The sequence below is a fragment of the Chelon labrosus genome (genome assembly GCF_963514085.1).
Source record: "Chelon labrosus genome assembly, chromosome: 14".
Taxonomy (NCBI): domain Eukaryota; kingdom Metazoa; phylum Chordata; class Actinopteri; order Mugiliformes; family Mugilidae; genus Chelon; species Chelon labrosus.
In genome coordinates this window covers 4,805,792-4,832,049 of record NC_140347.1, presented here as the reverse complement: position 1 = coordinate 4,832,049, position 26,258 = coordinate 4,805,792, and the positions used below count along the sequence as shown (strand labels likewise).

At 41.3% G+C, this 26,258-nt stretch overlaps 1 protein-coding gene across 1 annotated transcript; it reads right to left on the bottom strand.

The window, feature by feature from the left end:
- Nucleotides 1-1,642: 1,642 nt before the first annotated feature.
- On the bottom strand, nucleotides 1,643-15,963 carry LOC311499396 (uncharacterized protein; the record flags this gene model as incomplete). Its single annotated transcript, XM_084560346.1, is given in 16 exon segments — nucleotides 1,643-2,190; nucleotides 2,313-2,359; nucleotides 2,503-2,676; nucleotides 3,323-3,496; nucleotides 4,556-5,114; nucleotides 5,117-6,355; nucleotides 6,582-6,627; nucleotides 7,849-7,924; nucleotides 8,938-9,040; nucleotides 11,178-11,254; nucleotides 12,065-12,578; nucleotides 12,711-12,757; nucleotides 12,909-13,082; nucleotides 13,193-13,366; nucleotides 13,611-15,414; nucleotides 15,602-15,963. Coding segments are annotated over 16 exon segments (5,991 nt in total). The 5' UTR covers nucleotides 15,837-15,963.
- Nucleotides 15,964-26,258: the final 10,295 nt, after the last annotated feature.

Below are 26,258 nucleotides of genomic sequence, written 5' to 3'. Positions count from 1 at the left end.
AGAATCTCACACTAAAGAAGCTACGGAGGCTTTTCTTCAAGGTAACTGAAGCTTGAACAGAAGCTACGGTCGGCTGTAGACCACGTCAACACCATAAACACTACCGTAATTTCCGGACTATAAGCCGCTACTTTAGTCACTTGCTTTGGACCCTGCGGCTTATACAACGGATATATGGATTTTTACAGCTAACGGGCGCACTATCATGGAAGCGCAAGAGTGAGACAGACAGTTCGCGCCAGGTAACGAGAGCAAAACAAACCAAGTGAGCCCAAATGCAGTACGAGAGCTGCTTTTAAGTTAAAGGCGATCGATTTGGCTGACTTTTCTGGTATTGTAGGCTGGTTATTTTGATACAGTAAATGGCCGTGTTACTGCACCTTTACTGCTGTGTTAGCTGTTTTCGAAAAAGATGCTGGTTATTTTGCTGCCGTGTTACAGGCAAGCACTTTTAAAAACAAATTAAATTTAGCCATTTAACGTTATTGCCTCGTCAAGCGTTGTAAGCTTTGTTTTTTGTTATACTGCACTACTACGGTACTATGACTGCAGGAAGTGCGCTAGGAGCGCACCGTTGTATTATTTGTGCACTGCACGAATGCTGTTTGTAATGTCAAAGATGTGAAAGTTTGATCGATTGATTGATTGATTGTTTGATTGATTGATTGATTGATTGAAAGATTTATTGTGTTTCTCAAATGTAAATAAATGGGACGCTTTGCGTTTCCAAACAGTCATTTCTGTCCCGACAATCCCCTCCGTGGTAGAAGAAACCCTTACGGTAATTAAACATTAAAACACCAGCGGCTTATAGTCGGGTGCGGCTTATAGACCGGAAATTACGGTAATTCTATATGCGGGTCTTGTTCAACAAACTCTACCATAACTTCAGCTCCACCATAACCTCCATCTCTTGCATGGTGCATTCACTGACGTCAAGGACAAAAAAAATTTAAAAAAGCACACTCTACAACCACAGCAACAATATCAACTAGTAGAACACAACAGACTTACAATAGTACTTCACAGCGTATTGTTGGTTCGGATAATGTAGCAGGTATTTCTCTGAATCCCTCCCGTGTCCTGCAGCTAAAGGTCTAATAACTTTATCAAATAGTTGATGTTCAGCCTCCTTCTCTCTGTTACCACAGGACGTTTGGTGAAGTTGTAAACTGACTGCTGTCCAGAAGATTTGGACCGTTCCTCTGCTAGCATTGGCGGATGTCTTTTCAGATGCATTACAGTAGTACTCTAGTTGTATTTCAGGACTGACATGTCACGGTAGTATGGGCTTCATCTTTAGTGAAGTATTTCCACACACTTGATGAACCACTGCTAGTTTGCTGCAACGACACACTGGGCTCCTCAACTGTCTTCTAGGAGGCGTCCATGTTGTTATTCTCATGTGATCAGAGACTAATCGACATAATGCTTAAAGCATCATGGCACAGCAGTAAAGTTGGCAAGTCGGTACAACCCCTATTATAGATTGATATATTTAGTATGATAAGCTGTCCTTCAGTGTCAGAGGGCAGCAGATTTACAACTAGAAGGTCACTGTTTCAAATCCTCTCTACGTCCATGTCTGATGTCCCTTGAGCAAAGCTCTAAAAGGCACAAACTGCTCCCTCAAGAACTGTATTCAGTCAGCAGTGTGTTTATTTGTCTGCAGCTCACAAATAGACACAGAGGAGTCATGTCCAAATCCAAAGCCAGGGTAGAGAGGTTCAGTGAATGTGGAGTGGAAGGTGTGGAGAGGTTTGTGATTAAAGACTTTATAGAAGGAGATGGTTCCAGCAGAGTAGTTCACATACACTGCTACTCTGTTAGATCCAGAGGAAGAAGAGAATGGAAGCCGTGTTTCTGTTTTGTTGTGACAGACAGAGTAACCACTCTCAGAGCACTGCAGACTCCAGGACTGACTGTTCCTCCCAAACCAACAGTCTTCAGTGTTTCCTCTGCCTCTGATTGTTTTATAAGTCACTGCTACGAGCACATTTCCTTCCCACTCTACCTCCCAGTACCAGTGATCAGTAACTCCATCTGTACACAGAACCTGACAGTGGTCAAATGTCTCTGGAGTAAGATCACGTGTCTCACTCTCTCTTAGTACCTTTGCCTTTGTGTTGTTGTCAGACAGCAGGAGGTACCTGTCTGCTGTGTCTGGATCCAGTGTGAGTTTACAAGCATCTGATTGAGAAGACACATATATTTATTAATGAAACAGATCAGTGTTAGTGTCCTAGGTTTATTAAATGAAAAGTGTCACTATGATTAATTTAATTATTCTGGTGAATCAAACACACACTTACACTTTCTCAGACCAGGTTTCATTCTCTGCTCTCCACCATGGTCCATCCTGAAAAGAAGAAGCAGCCAGACCACAATGTTATCTTATCTATAATTCTGAAAGAAGTATATCTATGAACATTTCCTAAAGTAGTTGTCATCCAATATGAATTCTATCAAAGTTGAAAATGAAGAAATGTTGTGCATTCATACTTGAGTGTGTCCAGTCTCCAGTCTGGATTCTCTTTTATATCAGACAGCAGCTTCACTCCTGAGTCTCCTAGATGATTGTAGCTCAGGTCCAGTTCTCTCAGATGGGAGGGGTTAGAGGTCAGAGCCAAGACCAGAGAAGAACAGCCCTCCTCTGTGACCTGACAACCTGACAAACTACATAGACACACGATTAGACACAGTCTATAAGCGTCAGTTCCTTTAAATAAAGACAAAATCTACTGTGGAGCCACTGATGCTGGTGTGTGTGACTCAAAGGAAAATGTTTTGTGGTTTTGGTGTAACCAGTGGATATCCAGATCATGGATATCAAGGACAAGAGATGCTGTAATAGTCTGAATAGCAACTTAAAAAGAGTGAGGGGAGTAAGAGATGAGACGCTGTCTGAGACAGGGCTGTTTCACATTTAGCCATTTTTAACTGTTGTTGTTTACTTGATAAACATAAAATGTTAGTTGTGTCGCTAACACATCTGCATTCATGATTTCTTGGAGTGTCATTCCCATCAGTCTCAACTGTACTTTCTATTTAGCAAATGTTAATCATTAGCATTACTGGTGTTTTTTTATATATTTTATATATATATATATATATAAATAAAATATGGAGATGCCGATATATATATATATATATATATCGGCATCTCCAGAAATCCAAACAAACAAAAAAAAAAAAAGATTCTGGAAAAAAACAAAAAGCAATTATCTACCTTAGTTTCATTACAAATAAAATGTGTACAGATGAGAGGTAACATCACAGACATTCAGCAGCATTCAAACATCATGAACTACTGACTCCTGACCTGAGAGTTTCCAGTAGACAGTGTGGACTCTTCAGTCCATCAGAAAGAAGCTTCACTCCTGAATCCTTCAGGTCGTTATCACTCAGGTCCAACTCTCTCAGACAAGAGGACTGGGAGCTGAGAACTGAGGCCAGAGCTTCACAGCTTCTCTCTGACAGGTTACAATCACTCAACCTGAAAAGAAGAAGGTAAGAGGACATGATGAGGTTGTCTGTCAGTAGCTGATCCCTATTTATTACAATCAGTATATTTCATCACTGATTTTTTTTTTTTTTTCCACTCCACGGATATTGTGTTAAACCACAGTTTTGTTGTACTGAGTTTAAAGATAAGCCTTAATATACACGGATCAGCCACAACATTAAAACCACTGACAGGAGAAGTGAATATCTTTGACCATGTTGTGACAGTTCAATGTTCTGCTGGGAAAATTTGGGACCTGGCATTCATTGGTGTGGATGTTACTTAGACATGTAGCACCCACCTAGACCAGACCAGGCACCCCCACCCCATAGCAATGACACTCCTTGATGGCAGCAGCCATCCCCAGCAGGATGCAGCCTGACACAGACACACACAGAAAAACGCTTTACGAACAACTAAAAAAAAAACATGAAAAACAGCACAAGGTGTTGACCTGGCCTCCAAATTCACTGGATCCCAAACTGATCAAGTATCTGTGGGATGATCCACAGAGGCCCCTCCCCTCAAAGGCCCCCCCAACAACATTCTGCTGCTTGACACCACAGGACACCCTCAGAAGGCCCATGTCCATTCTCTGATGAGTCACCACAAAGGAGACCTGCATAATATTAGGAAGGTTGTCATAATGTTATGCCTGATCGGTGTAAATCCACAGGTTCATCTCCAATTCTATGTCATCTGAGTGAATGTAAACTTTTGACCGACTAAAATTGAGATACATTTATATATATGATTAATCTAAGCTTTCAAACTAATTGTGTGTCATCTGTGCTTTGACTGCTATTTGACCGACTGGCTATGAATGTGTTGGATGTATATAAATATGTTCCTTAGACACATTTTAATGCTTTGCATTTCCTGGTTTCCTGGTCTGTACATGATAATCTTTATCTCTTGATAAAATGTAGTGCTCCAGGAGTTTCTATTGTTAAATAACTTTGTAATTGTTTGATTCAAAGTGCTGTCTGTATAAAGATAAACATCATGTATGGTACTAATATACTGTATGTTGCAGACTTTTTCACGTACAGAGCTCTTCTGGAGGCTTTGATGACTGGCAGCATCCTGAGCAGAGCATCTTCTGAAGCAGAAAATTTGTTCAAGTCGAACACATCCAGATCTTCTTCTGATGACAGTAACATAAAGACCAGAGCTGACCACTGAGCAGGAGAGAAATTCTTTCTGGTGTGTCTTCCTGAACTCAGGTAATGTTGGATCTCCTCTGTTAGAGAATGATCATTCAGTTCATTCAGACAGTGGAACAAATTGATGCTTCTCTCTGTAGGAAGATCCTCACTGATCTTCTTCTTGATGTAATTCACTGTTTTTCTGTTGGTCTTTTGTCTGTTTCCTCTCTCTTTCACCAGGCCGTGTAGAAGACTCTGACTGGTTTGAACTGAAAGACCCAGGAGGAAGCGCAGGAACAGATCCAGGTGTCCATTTGGACTCTGTAAGGCCTTGTCCACAGCACACTGGTGGAGATGATCTATGTCAGGGTTGTCAAACAATCTATGCCTTGAAGAGGATTTTTGTGATCCTTCCATCAGATTGACACCATGATTAATGAATGTCAAATGAACATAGAGAGAGCCAGAAACTCCTGAACACTCAGATGGACGAAGCAGAACACCTTGTCCTGGTACAGTCCTCTCTCCTCTTTAAAGATCTGTGTCAACACTCCTGAGTCCACTGAGGCTGCTCTGATATCGATGCCACACTCTGTCAGGTCTGATTCATAGAAGATCAGGTTTCCTTTCAGCAGCTGATCAAAAGCCAGTTTTCCCAGAGACTCAATCATCTTCCTGCTCTCTGGACTCCAGAGTGGATCTGTCTCAGATCCTCCATCATACTTGACCTTCTTCACTTTGGTCTGAACCACCAGGAAGTGGATGTACATCTCAGTCAGGGTCTTGGGCAGCTCTCCTCCCTCTCTGGTTTCCAACACATCCTCCAGAACTGTAGCAGTGATCCAGCAGAAGACTGGGATGTGACACATGATGTGGAGGCTTCGTGATGTCTTGATGTGGGAGATGATCCTGCTGGCCTGCTTCTCATCTCTGAATCTCTTCCTGAAGTACTCCTCCTTCTGGGGTTCAGTGAACCCTCTGACCTCTGTCACCATGTCAACACACTCAGAAGGGATCTGATTGGCCGCTGCAGGTCGTGTGGTTATCCAGAGGCGAGCAGAGGGAAGTAGTTTCCCCCTGATGAGGTTTGTCAGCAGCACATCCACTGAGGTGGACTCTGTAACATCAGTCAGGATCTCAGTGTTGTGGAAGTCCAGAGGAAGTCGACACTCATCCAGACCGTCAAAGATGAACACAACCTGGAACTCTTCAAACCTGCAGATTCCTGCTTCTTTGGTTTCAGTGAAGAAGTGATGAACAAGTTCCACCAAGCTGAACTTTCTCTCTTTCAACACATTCAGCTCTCTGAAAGTGAATGGAAATATGAAGAGGATGTCCTGGTTGGCTTTGTCTTCAGCCCAGTCCAGAGTGAACTTCTGTGTTAAGACTGTTTTCCCAATGCCAGCCACTCCCTTTGTCATCACTGTTCTGATTGGTTCATCTCTGTGAGCTAATGGTTTAAAGATGTTTTCACATTTGATTCTATTTTCCAGTTCATCTATCTTTCTGGAAGCTGCTTCAATCTGTCTGCCCTCATGTTCATCATTGACCTCTGTTGACTCTCCCTCTGTGATGAAGAGTTCTGTGTAGATCTGATTCATAAAGGATGAGTTTCCTGCTTTAGCAATCCCCTCAAACACACACTGGAACTTCTCCTGTAGTTTTGATTTGAGTTTACGTTGACACCGTCCTGAAGGAGTTCCTGGATGAACAAATGAAAAATTAAAAATAAAAAAGTGTAGATGTTACAGTAAATCTTAGAACCATACACAAATATTAAAGGATATTACACCCTCTATTAAATATATTCAGCTTGTTTGTCAAGGACAACTTTTTTTTTATTCAGCTCAGAAAAATGTATAGCTCTGACACGTATGAGTACAGAATATTTTTATGAGACTAAAATAAAAATATAAAAGCTTACTTACTATCCAGCAGACATTCAGGCTGCTTCGTTGCAAAAGCAAAATTAATCTGTCAGAGAGATGGCAAAAACAGTATAAGTATCTTCACAGCTTGGTACATTCTAAGCAAAAAGGACATACTGGTGAGCTCTGCAATAGAAGGTATGGATGTACGCAAAGGACAACAGAGGAGTATATTCGTAGGAGAAGAAAAAACATAGAGTGAAGGCTTCATAAGAGCAAATGAACAGAAGGTTCACTACAAAGTGCAAACACTTCATAAGCCCCAGTAACGGAAGATCCAGATTAGACATTAGCAAAGGACATGTAAAGCAAGCCAGACAATTTCTAGAACACCACATTGATTGATTCACATTGTTTGGTGAAACTGAAATGAATCTGTGCATTAATCTGTGCTAGAATGACAGGAAGATAAAAGTATGGAAAATGCTTGGAAGCTGAAGCATACAACATCATCTATAAAACATTGGAGGCAGTAGGATGGTGTAGGCATATGGTACATGGTATCCAATGGTATTAAGTAACTGTACTTTATTGATAATGAGACAAAGGCAGACAGACAATGACCCAAATCATTTTAGACCCATATATGTTTTAGATCAGGGGTCCCCAGTAAAGTAGTGCTGGTAGATTGCATGCCATTCAGAAAAATGTTTTATATATTCTATCATCGAGGCTCTCTATGAAATTTAACACTTGATTGACGTACAATGTCAATGTCAGATTGAAGTCCAGCCAGTCTAAGATCTCCCCATGCATTCATGGTCAAACACGACAGCTGCTGCAAAACTCTTGTGTTTGAAGTAGTTAGCCTTCAAATCCATATCTACAACTAACTACAGAAGGGGTATAAAATGAGTGTGAATACTGGATCAAGAAAGAAATCAGTGCAGTGGCTGTCATTAGAGTAAAGTATTGTGCCATAAGGTTCATGCAGATGAAGTGTGGGAACCCCTGTTTTAGATGATATTTTTCTTCAACCCCTTGAATTGAAGCTGAGCTTGCACTTTAAGTCTGTATTCATTATAAAACTATAACATGAGCATGTTTTGGTAAAAGCTTAAATTAACAGAAAGCATTAATTGTTAAGGACAACACACAACAGTGGCCTCTTGGAAAAGACTCTTGTTAATATTTGCTCCCCACATCAGCACATTTCATCTACTACACCTGGACTACATCAGTCTCTATGTATATGTTGTGTTCCATATGACACAATGTTAGTATTTCATTAGAGGCTTGTTATTTAACAGCTGGGTTTTATACACACCGTAAATATAGAGTCCAGGTCTGTTTGTTGCTCCTGGGTAGACTGAACCCTGGGATCCTCTGAACTCTGCTGAACCCTGAGGAGAATATAAAAAGGTTAACATAATTACATAAAGACACCTACAGCAAATGTGTAGTGGTATGTTATGAAGAATGTTGATAAAAACAACACCAATATATGCTCTGTCAGGAATGTGTATGAGACCAGTACTGATAATAACTCAAATATAAGAAGACATATCTACTTACTTTATTTCAGAAGTGTTCTCTCCTTTAAAGTTAATAGGTTTACCCTTAGACCTGTCACTCTTGAAGGACACACAGCTGGGTGTAGGATTCTCTGGCCTTTAACACATCACATACAGAGCTTTGACTGTTAATGATGAAACTGGAGTAATGTGAGTTTAAACACTGACATGAACAACATCCATCAACAGTTAGAATCCCTAATCACACAGGGAGCCTCTAATCTTTCCTGAAATCTGGAGAGAAAATATAAATATTTAGATCATATCATGAACTTTTATTGATGGAATTTAGGAGCTTTTCATTTCCAGTCCAGTATGAGAAATGATGGTACTTAGCAGGTTCACTGTTTGCTTTGCTTCCACACCAGTGGTACAGGTTGACTAGTGTAACCTAGTTATTGCTCCTTTAGTTTGGGGATTATTTTAAGGATATAGTTTGATCATAATAATTTATCTTGTGTATTACGTTTACGGACAACAGGACTTATGAATTAGACTTGTGCAGAAACAGAATGAAGCCGTCAGCCTTAGTTTGGTGACGTTGATAGAAAAACAAAAAACATTTAAATTTCATCATGTATGAAGTAATACTGATAATAACTCAATTATAAAAAGGGTCCACTTACTTTGTTTCAGGTGTTTTTTGTCCTTTAAAGTCAATAGGGTCAGACATGGACCTGTCACTCTTCATGGACACACAGCTGGGTGGAGGACAGTCTGTCCTCTCCTGTGTCTCTGACCTTCAACACAACACATCCAGATGTTTGACTTTTCCTGATGAGACTAGAGTGACTCTGAACTCTGACATGAAGAACAGTTGTGGATTAGGATCTAGATCTCACCTGTGAGCTTTGGTTTGGTCGTCATATTCCTCACATGGATCTGGTTTAGAGGCAGAGAGTCCCTCCTCTCTGTCCTCACACTGATCCATAACAGAGCCGACACCTTAACACAAACACATTATTCCATACTAATGGATGAACAAATTAACCCAAACATCAATTGAACATGAAGCAGACTAGGCACAGTGGACCAATTACTTACTGAAAATAAAATGATAGTATCAGCACTATTGTCTCTAAGGAAGATCTACCCATGCATCAGGTAATGCACCTAGAATTACAAATGAAGTTCCTGATTAGTAAAACTATTGTTAAACTGGATTCAATTAAACATTAAAATGTTTCTGTCATTTGCAAGACAATACAATTACAAAATGAAAACACAGCTCAACAATCAACATCTCTCTCAGTTGTTTGAAACTAATATTGAAAACAAGAACCTTGAAGCTGTGGTTTAGAGCAGGACTCCTGAATAACAGGGATTCTAAACAGGACTTCCTCTTTACATTTCAAAGTCAGAGCAGTTCCTCATTATCTTCTCCTTAAAACAGAGACTTCAGGATTCTCTACAAGTATTTTAGTAACATTCAGACCCCATATACATTAGTATTGATATTTACATTTTTCTTAGTGTTGATCCTAGATTATTACAGAAAAGCAAAAACAGTGAAGACTGATGATGTACATTTATATTACATATGTAAAAAAAATAAACAATAAAAAATAAAGTCAAACCACAAATACATGTGTCATGAAAACATTGACCACACTGAAGTTTCAAGAAGTGAGAATTCCCTGGTTCTTTTACATGATTTAATTGGGAACTGAAACATTCAGTGTCTCATGACTTGAGGTATTTACAATAAAACATACTGCAGGTATGAAGTACATTATCATTGTTTGTCCATTTGATACTCTTTAAGAACTAGTTGGGCTATTTTCCATTTAATCTTGGGTCATCAGTTATTAGGAGCAGATCAGTCCATTCTTTAGTCTACACATTAATGTTTACCATTTAAAACCTTGTCAAAATAACTTATTATAGTTGTCAAAGATGAATCCAGCTAATTACTGGGCTATTTGTTTTTCTTTGAGCAGTTCAATTAACCCCTGAGGCACCTTTAAAAGGACCATACACTTACCTTCTCATGAAAGTGTAATAAAAATGTCATTTATAAACATTTTTTTTCACTTCCACTGTATAAGATCTTTTCAACAACTTCAGACCTAACTACTGATAAAAGTTTTTTTGTATATTGTATGGTTTCATGCCCTTTTTTCATAAGATGTCATGTGTTTTGTCATGTACATGTGCATAAACCACAGATGACTGATCATTTCACATGCATGTGCTCCAAATTTGGTTCTACAACACAAACTGCAAGGCTACAAACTATTCTCGCAGACTTCAGACATGCACCGGCATAATGTTATACCACACATCCAACAGGAGAGAGGAGGCTCTCTCTTGATCAGAACATAAACAGAACCCATTTGGCCTTTGATGGCTCCAATTTCACACAAACACACAAATACAGACAAAATATATTATAAAACACATTCACAACATTCTTTTATATCAATCCCAACACATCCAGACTGTTTTTGTGTTCAGCTTTTTTATTGCTATGTATTTTGCGAAGTAAGAGAACCAGGCCACCATTGAAACTGTATGTGATGAAGATTTAGGTATTTTTGGTAAAAGCATTATAATATGTCAGGATCACAGTATGTCAAATATATGTGATTATAATGGGAGTCAATGGGGCCAAATCAGCCCCAAGGGTAAAGAGTGTATGTTAAATGCATAGCTCCTATTCTGAACACCTTGCAATAGAAATACAATGTATTGTATTTTAAAATGAATAACAAAAGACACTTCTTGGCCAAGTTTCATACATTTAGTCTTTAAACTGACCGAGATATTGAGAATCAAAGAAGTAAAATAAGCAAAATGTACATGTTTGGCCCTGAAGGTGCCGCAAGGGTTAAACTGCATCACTGTGATTAAAAATAAATAAATAATGAAAGTAACAGCAAACTCAACAAAACTCCATTAAGTACCTAGAAGACAGACAAATAGACAAGTTTCAAATTGTTTTTGTAGTTTTCAAGCTTTTGGAAATTGTAGGAAACAACTCATAGACCACCTCCCTCACACAGATATGGTTTTGAGAAATACTTTAAAAGTCATTTACAACCAGACACAGTCCCAACATTACTTTTGATATTTTACTTACCCAGGCTCTTCAGATGCCGTCTACACTCTCCACTGCTTTTCTTGGTCAGCTTCCTTGGTTCTGTGAGGCCAGTGGTCCTGATACCTCCGTTATAACTCAAGAGCAACTCCAAAGCAAGTGCATTGTTTTTGTCAGCCAATTTCACTTCCTCCTCTAATAAAACATGACAGGGTGCTTACTTCCTGCTGTGAACTACTCTATGTGAATATGCAACACTGCTGAAAGGTTTTTGTGCATAAAAATTACTCAAACCTTCACAACAGATTTTTACACAAACCCTACAAGTAGACAAAGAGAAACCAGTCAAACAGATGAAAGAAGAATATTATACTTTGGTATTTGTTTATTCAGGAAAATGAGACCATATTACATATCTGTGAATACATGTTGATTTCAGTTACTGAGTTAATATAGACTGATATTTTTATAATGATAAACTGTCCTTCGCTAAAAACAAAGACAACTGTGGCAGCTATTAACATCTATACAATAGTAGCACACGGATGCATGGATAGCGAGAGAGAAGACATTAGAGGATAGGTGCTCACTGCATCATGGGAAGTCCCCCAGCAGCCTACGCCTATAGCAGAATAACTAAGGGGTGGTTCATGGTCACATGAGTCAGTCACTTTAAGCTTCATCAAAAAGGAACATTTTTAAGCCAAACCTTAAAAGTTGAGAGAGTAGAGAGGCTGAGTGACTCCTGAACCCAAACTGATAACTGAAGCCTCTGCATCCCATTCTGTGTTTCATGTTGAGATATATACATATATTTTTTTTCATTGGTCTGATTTTTACGGGGAGTTTTCTCTGATATGGATAAACACTATGAGACTACAGGTTGGAAATAGGATTGAATGCAGTGAGCAGTGTGAATATTTGTCTACAGCTCACAAGGAGTCATATAGGAGTGTTCTCCAAAGGCAAAGCCAGGGTAGAGAGGTTCAGTGAATGTGGAGTGGAAGGTGTAGAGAGGAAACAGTCTGCCATTAAAGACTTCATAGAAGGAGATGGTTCCAGCAGAGTAGTTCACATACACTGCTATTCTGTTAGGTGCAGAAGAACACTCTAGTTGAAGCTCTACTAGTTCCTTGTTGTGACAGACAGAGTAACCACTCTCAGAGCACCACAGACTCCAAGACTGACTGTTCCACCCAAAACAACAGTCTTCATTGTTTCCTCTGATTGTTTTATAAGTCACTGCTACAAGGACGTCTCCAATACACTCTACCTCCCAGTAACAGTGACCAGTCACTTCATCTGTACACAGAACCTGAGAGTTGTAAAAGCTCTCTGGAAGGATGTAACACAACTGCTTCTTTCTCTCTGTCGTCACATTTGGGTTACTGTCAGACACCTGCCGGTGTTCTCTGTCTGAGTCCAGTGTGAGTTTACAGGCATCTGAAAACAGCAGATTTATTTGTTATTATGTTTATTTCCATGTCAACACATTAATGGTTAGTATTTTACCTATGTGTTACTGTAAATCACTACGAGGATTTTATTATTCTGGTGAATCAAACACACACTTACACTTTCTCAGACCAGGTTTCATTCTCTGCTCTCCACCATGGTCCACCCTGAAAAGAAGAAGCAGCCAGACCACAATGTTATCTCTTGTAACGTCATCTAATTCTTAAAGAAGTATATCTATGAACATTTCTTAAAAAAGTTGCCATCCATTATGAATTTTATCAAAGTTGAAAATGAAGAAATGTTGTGTGTTCATACTTGAGTGTGTCCAGTCTCCAGTCTGGATTCTCTTTTCTATCAGACAGCAGCTTCACTCCTGAGTCTCCTAGATGATTGTAGCTCAGGTCCAGTTCTCTCAGATGGGAGGGGTTAGAGGTCAGAGCCAAGACCAGAGAAGAACAGCCCTCCTTTGTGACCTGACAACCTGACAAACTACACAGACATTAACAGTAAGTCATGGCATATACATGTGAATAGTTTTAAACACTAAACAAAGCATGTTTAAATCAGCATTCAAACATCATCAACTACTGACTCCTGACCTGAGAGTTTCCAGTAGACAGTGTGGACTCTTCAGTCCATCAGAAAGAAGCTTCACTCCTGAATCCTTCAGGTCGTTACCACTCAGGTCCAACTCTCTCAGACAAGAGGACTGGGAGCTGAGAACTGAGGCCAGAGCTTCACAGCTTCTCTCTGACAGGTTACAATCACTCAACCTGAAAAGAAGAGGACATAATGAGGTTATTTTCTGGACTTCTTCAAGCCATTTAAAGACACAGAAACTCAGTGCATGTGCAGGGCTTTGCAAGGCTGTCTCTTATCTCTTGATAACATGTTGTGCTCCAGAGAGGTTGTATTCTTAAAGACCTTTGAAATTGTGTGATTCAAAGTGCTGTCTGTATAAAGGTAAACATCATGTATGGCACTAATATATTTTATGTTGCAGACTTTTTCACTTACAGAGCTCTTCTGGAGGCTTTGATGACTGACAGCATCCTGAGCAGAGCATCTTCTGAAGCAGAAAACTTCGTCAAGTCAAACACATCCAGATCTTCTTCTGATGACAGTAATGTAAAGATCAGAGCTGACCACTGAGCAGGAGAGAGATTCTTTCTGGTGAGTCTTCCTGAACTCAGGTACCGTTGGATTTCCTCTGTTAGAGAATGATCCTTTAGTTCATTCAGACAGTGGAACAAATTGAGGCTTCTCTCTGTAGGAAGATCCTCATTGATCTTCTTCTTGATGTAATTCACTGTTTTTCTGTTGGTTGTTTGTCTGTTTCCTTTCTCTTTCACCAGGCCGTGTAGAAGACTCTGACTGGTTTGAACTGAAAGACCCAGGAGGAAGCGCAGGAACAGATCCAGGTGTCCATTTGGACTCTGTAAGGCCTCGTACACAGTACACTGGTGAAGAGGATCTAGGCCAGGTTTGTGTTCAAACAATCTATGCCAGAGAGAGGGTTTTTGTGATTCTTCCATCAGATTGACACCATGATTAATGAAAGTCAAATGAACATAGAGAGCAGCCAGAAACTCCTGAACACTCAGATGGACGAAGCAGAACACCTTGTCCTGGTACAGTCCACTCTCCTCTTTAAAGATCTGGGTGAACACTCCTGAGTACACTGAGGCTGCTCTGATATCGATGCCACACTCTGTCAGGTCTGATTCATAGAAGATCAGGTTTCCTTTCAGCAGCTGATCAAAAGCCAGTTTTCCCAGAGACTCAATCATCTTCTTGTTCTCTGGACTCCAGAGTGGATCTGTCTCAGCTCCTCCATCAAACTTGACCTTCTTCACTTTGGTCTGAACCACCAGGAAGTGGATGTACATCTCAGTCAGGGTCTTGGGCAGCTCTCCTCCCTCTCTGGTTTCCAACTCATCCTCCAGAACTGTAGCAGTGATCCAGCAGAAGACTGGGATGTGGCACATGATGTGGAGACTTTGTGATGTCTTGATGTGGGAGATGATACTGCTGGCCTGCTCCTCATCTCGGAATCTCTTTCTGAAGTACTCCTCCTTCTGGGGGTCAGTGAACCCTCTGACCTCTGTCACCATGTCAACACACTCAGAAGGGATCTGATTGGCTGCTGCAGGTCGTGTGGTTATCCAGAGGCGAGCAGAGGGAAGAAGTTTCCCCCTGATGAGGTTTGTCAGCAGTACATCCACTGAGGTGGACTCTGTAACATCAGTCAGGATCTCAGTGTTGTGGAAGTCCAGAGGAAGTCGACACTCATCCAGACCGTCAAAGATGAACACAACCTGGAACTCTTCAAAGCTGCAGAGTCCTGCATCTTTGGTTTCAGTAAAGAAGTGATGAACCAGTTCCACCAAGCTGAACTTTCTCTCTTTCAACACATTCAACTCTCTGAAAGTGAATGGAAATGTGAAGTAGATGTCCTGATTGGCTTTGTCTTCAGCCCAGTCCAGAGTGAACTTCTGTGTTAAGACTGTTTTCCCAATGCCAGCCACTCCCTTTGTCATCACTGTTCTGATTGGTTTATCTCTGTGAGCTGATGGTTTAAAGATGTTTTCACTTTTGATTCTATTTTCCAGTTCATCTATCTTTCTGGAAGCTGCTTCAATCTGTCTGACCTCATGTTCATCATTGACCTCTGTTGACTCTCCCTCTGTGTTATATAGCTCTGTGTAGATCTGATTCAGAAAGGATGGATTTCCTGCTTTAGCAATGCCCTCAAACACGCACTGGAACTTCTTCTTAAGATTTGATTTGAGTTTACTTTGACACAGTCCAGAAGGAGTTCCTGAATGAACAAATGACATTTGTTATTAATGAAGGATTAAATAGACTGTAAATGTTACAGCAAATCTTATATAAATATTTAAGTGTGACTGCTGCAGTTAACCTCTCTGTCGTGTTCAGCTCTGATATATACAGAATATTTTCAGGTGACTAAAATGAAAAAGTAAAAGCTGTTAAAAGTCTCTTACTACTCAGCAGACAGTCAGCCAGCTTCTCTTGCTTAATTTTCCTCATGTAGTGCAGGGTAATGTTCAGAAAAGCCTCTCTGATGATGCTCTTCTTCCATTTATTCTCACCATCCTCCTCCTCATCCTCCTTCTGGCTCTTTAAGGTGTCTTGGTCTAGACTCAGAAGATGCTGGAAATTCTTCAACTCATCCGTCACAAAGCTGACAATGTTCTCTTTAAGTATCTGCAACAACATATAAACATAATTGTTTATTTACTGTTCATATATTTTTGGACAGTGACACAATTTATTATTTCTGCTTTTCACCTGAACATATAAACCATCTATAGTTATAAGCTGAATATCGGCTTTACATGAAAAGATCTGCTTTAATCTGAGGGTATTCACATCCAAGTTTTCTGGAAGGTGTAGGAATTACATATGTTCACTATGTGGCCATTTCTTTTTCAAAATAAAAATCTCAGTCTACCATAAAGAGAATGCTTCACAATACCAAATGCAGAGGGATCATCACAAAGCACAAAGCATCCATGAGCCTCTGGAAAATCTAGATTAGACACTGCCAAAGAACATATAAAAAAATGAGCACTTCTGGAACAGCTCGTTTGATGAAACTCTAATCAGCCCATACTACAATGACAGGAAGGTAATGGTATGGAGATAGCTAGGAATGAGTTAATTCATACAACCCATAGCGCTACAGTTTATGAATGATGAGACAAAATACAAAGTGAGCCAGGGCTGGAGTTTATGCCATCTGTCACTGGGCGTAAGGCACAATACACCCTGGACAGGTCACCAGTCTGACACAGGCCTAACACAGAATAAAAACAACCATCCGGACCTTCAGCCAATTTAGAGCAAGCATGTCGTCAGACTGTAAGAGGAAACTGGAGCACCTGAAGAAAACCCAGGTAGTCAGAGGAAGAACACGCAAACGCCACACTGAAAGGCCCCAGCCACCAGCATGTACGAACCCAGAATCTTCAGCAGTGCTAACTACTACACCACTGTACCGCATTGCACAAAAGATAGGAGCAGCATGTCCTGCAGTGGCAGTCAACCAGTGAGAGTAGTGAGATCTTCAACTCCCACCTCTGGAAGATGATCATGATCACTGTCACAAGATCAAGGTCAATGTTATTCACTTCTCCCCTCATGATCCCAGGGGAGGTGGGGACATGGAATCTGAGTGGGCTATGTTCAAATCCTCGACTACAGTTTGTGTGAGTTGTGGCCAGAAGGTTGTCGGTGTCTGTCGTGGCAGCAACCTTCGAACTCGCTGGTGTACACCAGTGGCGAGGGAAGCTGTCAAGCTGAAGAAAGAGGCATCTCTGGCCTGTTTTGCTCAGGATACTCCCCGGAAGCAGCAGGCAGGTACTGTGAGGCCAGACGGGCTGCTACTTCTGTGGTCTCAGAAGTAAAAACTCTGGTGTAGGAGAGGTTAGAAGAGACTGTGGAGAGGGTCTTTTGATCGGCCCCGAAGAGGTTGTGGCAAACAGTACGGCGGCTCAGGAAGGGAAAGCAGGACTTAGTTCAGGCTGTGCTTTGTCTGGGAGGAGAACTGCTGACCTGGACTGGGGATGTTGTTGGGCAGTGGAAAGAGCGCTATGAGGATCTTGTGAACCCGTTGAACCCTGACACTATGTCCTCCAGGAACAAGGTACAGTCTAAGGACTTGGACAAAGCCTTGTCCATATCCCTGGAAGAGGTCGCTGAGGTACCTTATAAGTAACCCAGTTGCAAGGTGCCAGGAGTGGACAACATTTGCCCTTACTCATGTATTCAGTGTTGCATGGAGGTCTGGGACAGTACCTTTGGAGTGGTAGACCAAGGTGTGATACCCATCTATAAAGGGAGACCGAAGGGTGTTGAATGCACTTCCAGTCCCTTCTGCTGAGAGACAAGCTAATAGAGATGTGAGTGGACTCACAACTCACTTCCTGGATAGGGGACTATTCACTGGGAGACCTCAGTATGTCAGGTTAGGGAACTGCACATCTGCAACTATCATCAGAAGCACTGGAGCACCACAGGGGTCTGTGCTCTCCCATGTCCTATTCACCCTGTACACCTCAGTACAACACAGAGTTATGTCCTATTCAGAAGTTCTCAGGTGACGCTGCAAGTGTGGGGTGTATCAGGGATGGTACTGAGGTAGTAAGCTATCCAGTCCCTGTATAACCAAAGGGAGAGCTCCTCCTTGAACCGTCACCTTATCGTGGTGGAGGAGTTTGAGTGTCCTAATGACTGTAGGAGATTTGCTGTCTGGGGCAATTTGCCCCTAGTAGGGTCTCCCAAGGCAGACTGGTCTTAGGAGAAGGGCCAGACCAAGAACGGTACAGAAGACCCTTTATGAAGAAGTACATCAAGAGACCGTGTACCCGGCCCGGAGGCCAGGCCTGGGGCTGGGGCTCGTGGGCGAGCACCTGTTGGCTGGGCCTGTGCCCAAGGGAGACATGGGCTCACCTACCTGTAGGCCCACCACCCGCAGGAGGAGCATGAAGGGTCCGGTGCAATGTGCCTTGGAGGTCTGATCCTCAGTTATGGAAGCTGGCTTTTGGGGCATGAAATGTCACCTCTCTGGCGGTCAAGGAGCCGGAGCTTGTGGAAGAGGTTGAGCGCTATTGACTAGATCGACTAGATCAACTAGATTGACTAGATATAGTCGGTCTCACACTACCTCTCCACATAGCGTCGGGTCTGGAACCCAAGTCCTTGAGAGGGGTTGGACTCTGGGTGAGAGGCGAAAGGCCGGAGTGAGCTTTTTGCTTGCCCCTGGACTATCTGCCTGTACGTTGGGGTTATCCCGGGTGGATGAAAGGTTTGTTTGTCCGGATTGTGGTCTGCGCATATGTGCCGAACAGCGGTTCAGAGTAGCCGTCCTTTTTGGCCCTAGGACGGACGCTGGATGGAGTCCCAACTGGGAACGCTCATGTGGGCAATGACAGCATGACCTGGAGGGGTGTGACTGGGAGGAACGGCCTGCCTGATCTGAACCCGAGCGGTGCTCAGTTATTGGACTTCTGTGCGAGTCGCAGTTTGTCCATAACTAACACCATGTTCGAACCTAAGCTTGTTCATTGGTGCTCTTGGCACCATGACAGCCTAGGTTGTAGGTCGATGATTGACTTTATAGTCATATCATCTGACCTGCAACCATATGTTCTCGACACTCGGGTAAAGAGAGGAGCAGAGCTGTCAACTGATCACCACCTGGTGGTGAGTTGGATCAGATGGCAGAGGAAGACGCCACGCAGACCTGGTAGGCCCAAACGAGTAGTGAGGGTCTGCTGGGAATGCCTGGTGGAAGAACCTGTCAAGATGGTCTTCAACTCCCACCTCTGGCTGAGCTTCAACCACGTCTCAGGAGTGGTGGGGGGCATTTAGTCCGAATGGGTCATGTTCCGCTCCGCCATTGTGGAGGCGGCTGTTGCGGCCGCAAGGTCGCTGGTGCTGGTTGCGGCGGAAATCCCCGAACCCGCTGGTGGACACCGGAGGTGAGGGGAGCCGTCAGGCTGAAGGAGGCCTACAGGGCATGGCTGGTCTGTGGGTTGCCTGAAGCAGCTGACCGGTACCGGATGGCTAGGCGGTCCGCAGCAAGGAGGGCAGTCGCTGAGGCAAAAACTCGTGCATGGGAGGAGTTCGGTGAGGCTATGGAAGAAGACTATCGATCGGCTCGGTAGAGGTTCTGGCAAACCGTCCGGCGCCTCAGGGGGGAGGCGGCAACTCGCTCACACTGTTCTCAGTGGGGTTGGTGAGCCGCTGACATCAACTGGGGATATCGTCGGACGGTGGAAGGAATACTTTGAGGAGCTCCTCAATCCCACCAACATGTATTCCATAGAGGAAACAGAGCCGGAGGGCCTTGGGTTGGATCGTCCAATCTCTGGGGCAGAAGTCACTGAGGTAGTGAAACAACTCCGCGGCGGAGGAGCTCTGGGAGCGGATGAGATCTGCCCTGGGTATCTCAAGGCTCTGGATGTTGTAGGGCTGTCCTGGCTGGTACGTCTCTGTGTGGACATCGGGAGCAGTACCTCTGGAGTTGCATTCCGAGGTGGTGGTCCCCATCTTTAAAAAAGGGGAGCAGAGGGTGTGTTCCAACGATAGGGGGATCACACTCCTCAACCTCTCCGGAAAGGTCTATGCCAGGGTGCTGGAAAAGAGGGTCCGGTTGATTGTTGAACCTCAGATCGAGGAGGAACAATGCGTTTTTTGTCCTGGACGTAGAACCATGGACCAGCTCTTTACCCTCACTAGGGTGCTGGAGGGGAAATGGGAGTTTGCCCAACCAGTTCACATGTGTTTTGTGGATCTGGAGAAGGCTTATGACCATGTCCCCAGAAGCATCCTGTGGGTGCTCCGGGAGCATGGGGTGGATGGCCCCTTACTAAAGGCCATTCAGTCCCTGTACTAAAGGAGTGTGAGTTTGGTCCGTGTAGCCAGTAGTACGTCGGACTTGTTCCCAGTGAGGGTTGGATTCCACCAGTGCTGCCCTTTGTCACCGGTTCTGTCCATAATCTTTATGGACAGAATTTCTAGGTGCAGCCAGGTGGGGGAGGGTGTCGGGTTTGGTGATCGGAGGATCTCGTCCTTGCTTTTTGTGGATGACGTAATCCTCTTAGCTTCATCGAACAATGACCTCCAGTTCGCAGCAGAGTGTGAAGTGGCTGGGATGAAGATCAGCACCTCCAAGTCTGAGGCCATGGTCCTCAGTCGGAAAAGGGTGGATTGCCCACTCCGGGTCTGGGAGGAGGTCATGCCTCAAGTGGAGGAGTTCAAGTATCTCAGGGTCTTGTTAATGAGTGAGGGCAGGAGGGAGCGGGAGATCGACAGGCAGATGCTTAACCGTTCAGTCGTTTTGAAGAGAGAGCTAAGCCGAAAGGCACATCTTAGGTACACTGTAGATAGATTGTATGTTTTTACTTTTATTCTTTGTTGATAAATATCTTTTAAAATATCACTGTTGTCTGTTTAATGTTGCACAATAATTAATTTTGGCAACCTCTACACTGTCAAAAACTCCAAATTCCTACAACCTTAATTACCTGGTAATGTGGTTAATTTTGGTTATAGTTGTTAAGGGTGGTACACTGGCGTGGTGGTTAGCATTGTTGCCTCACAGCAAGAAGGTTCCGGGTTCGAATCCATGGGCCGACTGGGCCTTTCTGTGTGGAGTTTGCATGTTCTCCCTGTGTCAGCTTCCTCCCACCGTCCAAAGACATACTCATTATGTTCATTGGTGATTCTAAATTGGCTGTAGGTGTGAATATGTAGGTCTGTCTCTCTGTGTTAGTCCTGTGATAGACTGGCAACCTGTCCAGTACCCTGTACCTGTACCCTGTCTCTAGAGTCTCTTCAAACCCATATTCATTATAAAACTATAACCTGAACATGTTTTGGTAACTACTTAAAATGACAAAAATTGTAGCAACAATTAACACATAGGAGTTCTCTGTTTAAACAGCCTATTAACATTGGAACCAGATGAGTGTGATCCATATGGATTTGTATATATACATACTGTAAATATAGAGTCCAGGTCTGTTTGCTGCTCTGGATGAGACTGAACCCTGGGATCATCCGAAATCTCCTGAACTCTGTGGACGGGATATCAAGGATAACATCATTTTATAGTGACACATACTTCAGATGTGATGTGTTATGTTTTGGTGAATGTTGATACATACACAACATAATATGCAGTGCTGCCTAAAAGTATTTGTACCCCACAGAATTTTCTACATTTCTACCTAAAAATGACTCACAACATAAGCAGACTTTCACACAAGTCCTGAAAGTAGACAAAGAGAACCCAGTTAGTTTGGGGATTATTTTAAGGATATAGTTTGATCATAATAATTTATCTTGTGTATTACATTTACTGACAATAGGACTTATGAATTAGACTTGTGCAGAAACAGAATGAAGCCGTCAGCCTTAGTTTGGTGACGTTGATAGAAAAACAAAAAACATTTCAATTTCATCATGTATGAAGTAATACTGATAATAACTCAATTATAAAAAGGGTCCACTCACTTTGTTTCAGATGAGTTTCGTTCTTTAAACTCAATAGGTTCATCCCTGGACCAGTTACTCTTTATGGACTCACAGCTGGGTGTAGGACAGTCTGTCCTCTCCTGTGTCTCTGACCTTCAACACAACACATCCAGATGTTTGACTTTTCCTGATGAGACTAGAGTGACTCTGAACTCTGACATGTATGGGGTGCCGTTTGTAAAGCGGCTCATGCTGAAAATAACAGCAACATTTTGTCACATTTAGCTTCAAACAATGTTTAAAAAACTGGTGTGAATTTTTGAGAGTCACTTTTTTGCACATTTACAAGAATATTTGTCAACTTAGAGATATTTTAAATATTTAAATCTAAATGCTAAATCTAAATGTTAAATCTAAATGCTAAATCTAAATCTAAATCTAAATGTTAAATTTAAATCTAAATCTAAATCTAAATCTTAAATCTAAATGTTAAATCTTAATCTAAATCTAAACCTAAATCTAAATCTTAAATCTAAATCTTAAATCTAAATCTAAATCTAAATCTAAATCTTAAATCTAAATATAAATGTTAAATCTAAATCTAAATCTAAATCTTAAATCTAAATGTTAAATCTAACTCTAAATGTTAAATCTAAATCTAAATCTTAAATCTAAATGTTAAATCTAAATGTTAAATCTAAATGTTAAATCTAAATCTAAATGTTAAATCTAAATATTTCGGGTGAAACTAAATATTTAGCTAATATGCAAATTCAAATGCCAGTAACCGGAAGTAGCAAAATAAAAGCTCGAGGTGGTCAGAGTGTGTTTATAGTGGCAAATAACGAATAATACCCATCTTATCCAGGGAAATGGACTCTTGGACGTGGATTATCGTGATAATAACTACCTAAAATAACAAACACTTTTGGAGAAACTTTATTTGAAGAGTACTTTGAGTTTTTAGTGTCACTTTTATGAAGGGTGCGGGACTTATGACTTATGACCTGTAGCCACTATAACCAGCCACAAGGGGGCTCACTTTGACTGATCTGTCATGTTCGCCCGCCTCCACCCGGTACACTAGGCGGCATTTGAATTTGCATATTAGCTAAATATTTAGTTTCACCCGAAATATTTAGATTTAACATTTAGACTTAGATTTAACATTTAGATTTAGATTTAGATTTAGATTTAGATTTAACATTTAGATTTAGATTTAACATTTAGATTTAAGATTTAGATTTAGATTTAGATTTAACATTTATATTTATATTTAACATTTAGATTTAACATTTAGATTTAAGATTTAGATTTAAGATTTAGATTTAGATTTAAGATTTAGATTTAGATTTAGATTTAACATTTAGATTTAAGATTTAAATTTAACATTTAGATTTAGATTTAGCATTTATATTTAACATTTAACATTTAGATTTAGATTTAGAATTTAGATTTAAATATTTAAAATATCTCTAAGTTGACAAATATTCTTGTAAATGTGCAAAAAAGTGATTCTCAAAAATTCACACCAGTTTTTTAAACATTGTTTGAAGTTAAATGTGACAAAATGTTGCTGTGATGAGACCTGATTTAGTTTTAATAAATCAGGGATTTGTCTCAGTCTTATCTTCACAACATATGTTTGTGGAAGTACAAGAAGGCCCAGAGCAGGATGTACTTTGTGAGGAGGCTAAGATCTTTCAACATCTGCAAGAAGCTTCTGGGGATTTTCTATCAGTCTGTGGTCACCAGTGTTCTGTCTTACACTGTGGTGTGCTGGGGCGGAAGCACCTCAAAAGCAGACCTCTCCAGGTTGGAGAAGCTGATCAGGCGGGCTGGCTTGTTGGTTGGCAGGAGGCTGGACCCACTAGCGACCGTAGAAGAGAGGAGGACACTGAACAAACGTCTGGGTATCCTGGACAATGCCACCCACCCTCTGCACACTGCCATTAGCAGCCAGAAAAGCACCTTCAGCAAGAGGCTGCTCCTCCCAAAGTGCAGGACCAACAGACTGAGGAACTCCTTTGTCCCCCGGGCTATCAAACTGTTCAACCACTCACTTGGGGGAAGGACAAAAAGAAGATATCTATCTATCTATCTATCTATCTATCTGTTGTGGTATCTGGAGTTCAATCTCATTCTTGTGGAGTCAAACGGTTGGCCAGATGGCCAAGTGTTTATATTAGTGTCAGGACCATGAGAACCTGGAGTCTGGAGTAAGAGGATTGAAGAGTCTAAGGTTAAAGGTTGCATGCCCATGAAAGAGGAGTTCCTTATGCTTCTCATTATGTGAAAAGTGAACTCTGTTCCAGCTGGTATACATTAAGTTGTAGACAATAACAACTCCCCTATATAAGTTGGGTTTAGGACGGAGATCAGGAGAGCGACTTCAATTGGCACTGAATCCTCTCCAAGCAATCCTGGATGCTTGTACTTAGATGCTGAACTTCTTTGTAATAAACCTTTTTATATACAAGAAAGACGGTGTCAGCGGAGATTTTTTCCTTCATCATCACCGACAAATAAACAACACTATCTATCTATCTAAGTGTTTGATTGCAACAGCAACTGGAGCTTTCTGAGGAGCTCAGAAAAAGAGTTGTTGTTGCTCATCAGGCTGGAAAAGGGTCCAAAACCATCTCTAAGGAGTTCGGAACACACAAATAATCGACAGTCAGACAGATTGAAGATGACTGTTCCCCTCCACAGGAGTGGTCCACCAACAAAGATCACTCCATAATAGTCTGAGAGGTCCCAAACGAACCCAGGGGAACTTCTGAGCAGCTAAAGGCCTCTCTCACATTGGCTAATGTTAATGTTGATGAATCTACTTAACAGCCATGGTGTGATGGAGGAAGACACTGCTCTCCAAAAACAGTTACCTTTAACCACTGTCAGCCAATCAGAAAGAAGAGGGAGGAGGGGTTTAAAGAGACAGGAGCTAAAAACTGCTTTCCAGCAGATTGTTTCTGCACATATAGACTAAACTAGACAACTAAACTACGTAAATGTCAAACAGCATCACGCTCTTAGTGAGTGGATCAACTGAGGTCGTTCTCTCTGTGTCTGCTGTGTTTCCTCTCACATAGACATGACTTTTAGTTTAAAGTGAGTATGAATGATGACTCTCTACAGGGTATAACCATGACTTTACCATAACTATCAGCACAAGTCACCTAAGTTAAAACATGTATGCTGAAAAAACAAAACATCTTTAATAAAAATCTGAAAGTTTGAAGTGGGTTTGTTATTCACTGATATCAAGGTCAAACATGTGATCATTATGTTTAAAAAACATTTTTTTTGGAAAAGTTATGTCATATTTTACTAGTTAACCAAAAGATTAATTGACTGCTCAAAAAATAGTCGATACTTTAAACCTAATTCCAATACCTATGAAGCTAAATTGGCACAGAAATAGATAAAGCAGTTAGCCTTAAGATTTGGAGATGCTGATTTGTGTTTCATCATATATGAACTAATACTGATAACAAATTAAATAAAATAAGGTTTATCCACTTACTTTGTTTCAGAAGAATGTTGTCCTTTAAAGGTAATACGTTCAGTCATGGACCAGTCACTCTTGAAGGACACACAGCTGGGTGTAGGATTCTCTGGCCTTTAACATATCACATACAGAGCTTTGACTGTTAGTGATGAAACTGAAGTAATGTGAGTTTAAACACTGACATGAACAACATCCATGAACAGCTAGAATCCCTAATCACACAGGGAACCTCTAATCTTTCCTGAACTCTGGAGAGAAAATATAAATATTTATATCATATCATGAACTTTTACTGTTGGGATTTAGGAGCTTTTCATTTCCAGTCAAGTATGAGAAATGATGGTACTTATCAGGTTTACTGTTTGCTTTGCTTCCACACCAGTGGTACAGGTTGACTAGTGTAACCTAGTTATTGCTCCTTTAGTTTGGGGATTATTTTAAGGATATAGTTTGATCATAATAATTTATCTTGTGTATTACGTTTACTGACAACAGGACTTATGAATTAGACTTGTGCAGAAACAGAATGAAGCCGTCACCCTTGGTTTGGTGACGTTGATAGAAAAACACAAAACATTTAAATTTCATCATGTATGAAGTAATACTGATAATAACTCAATTATAAAAAGGGTCCACTTACTTTGTTTCAGGTGTTTTCTGTTGTTTAAATTCAATAGGTTCATCCCTGGACCAGTTACTCTTTATGGACTCACAGCTGGGTGGAGGACAGTCTGTCCTCTCCTGTGTCTCTGACCTTCAACACAACACATCCAGATGTTTGACTTTTCCTGATGAGACTAGAGTGACTCTGAACTCTGACATGAAGAACAGTTGTGGATTAGGATCCAGATCTCACCTGTGAGCTTTGGTTTGGTCGTCATATTCCTTACATGGATCTGGTTTAGAGGCAGAGAGTCCCTCCTCTCTGTCCTCACACTGATCCATAACAGCAGACACCTTAACACAAACACAACACATCATTCCATACTAATGGATGGATGCCAAACTCATCACCTGATTGTAGAGGATCTCAACCCAAACATCAGTGAGGTTTGTACCAATCAGACTAAGCAGCACATTGGACCTAATGAAGTTATTTCATGAGAATAAAATGAGGTCTTACTGGTTTATGTTCAAGAAGAACT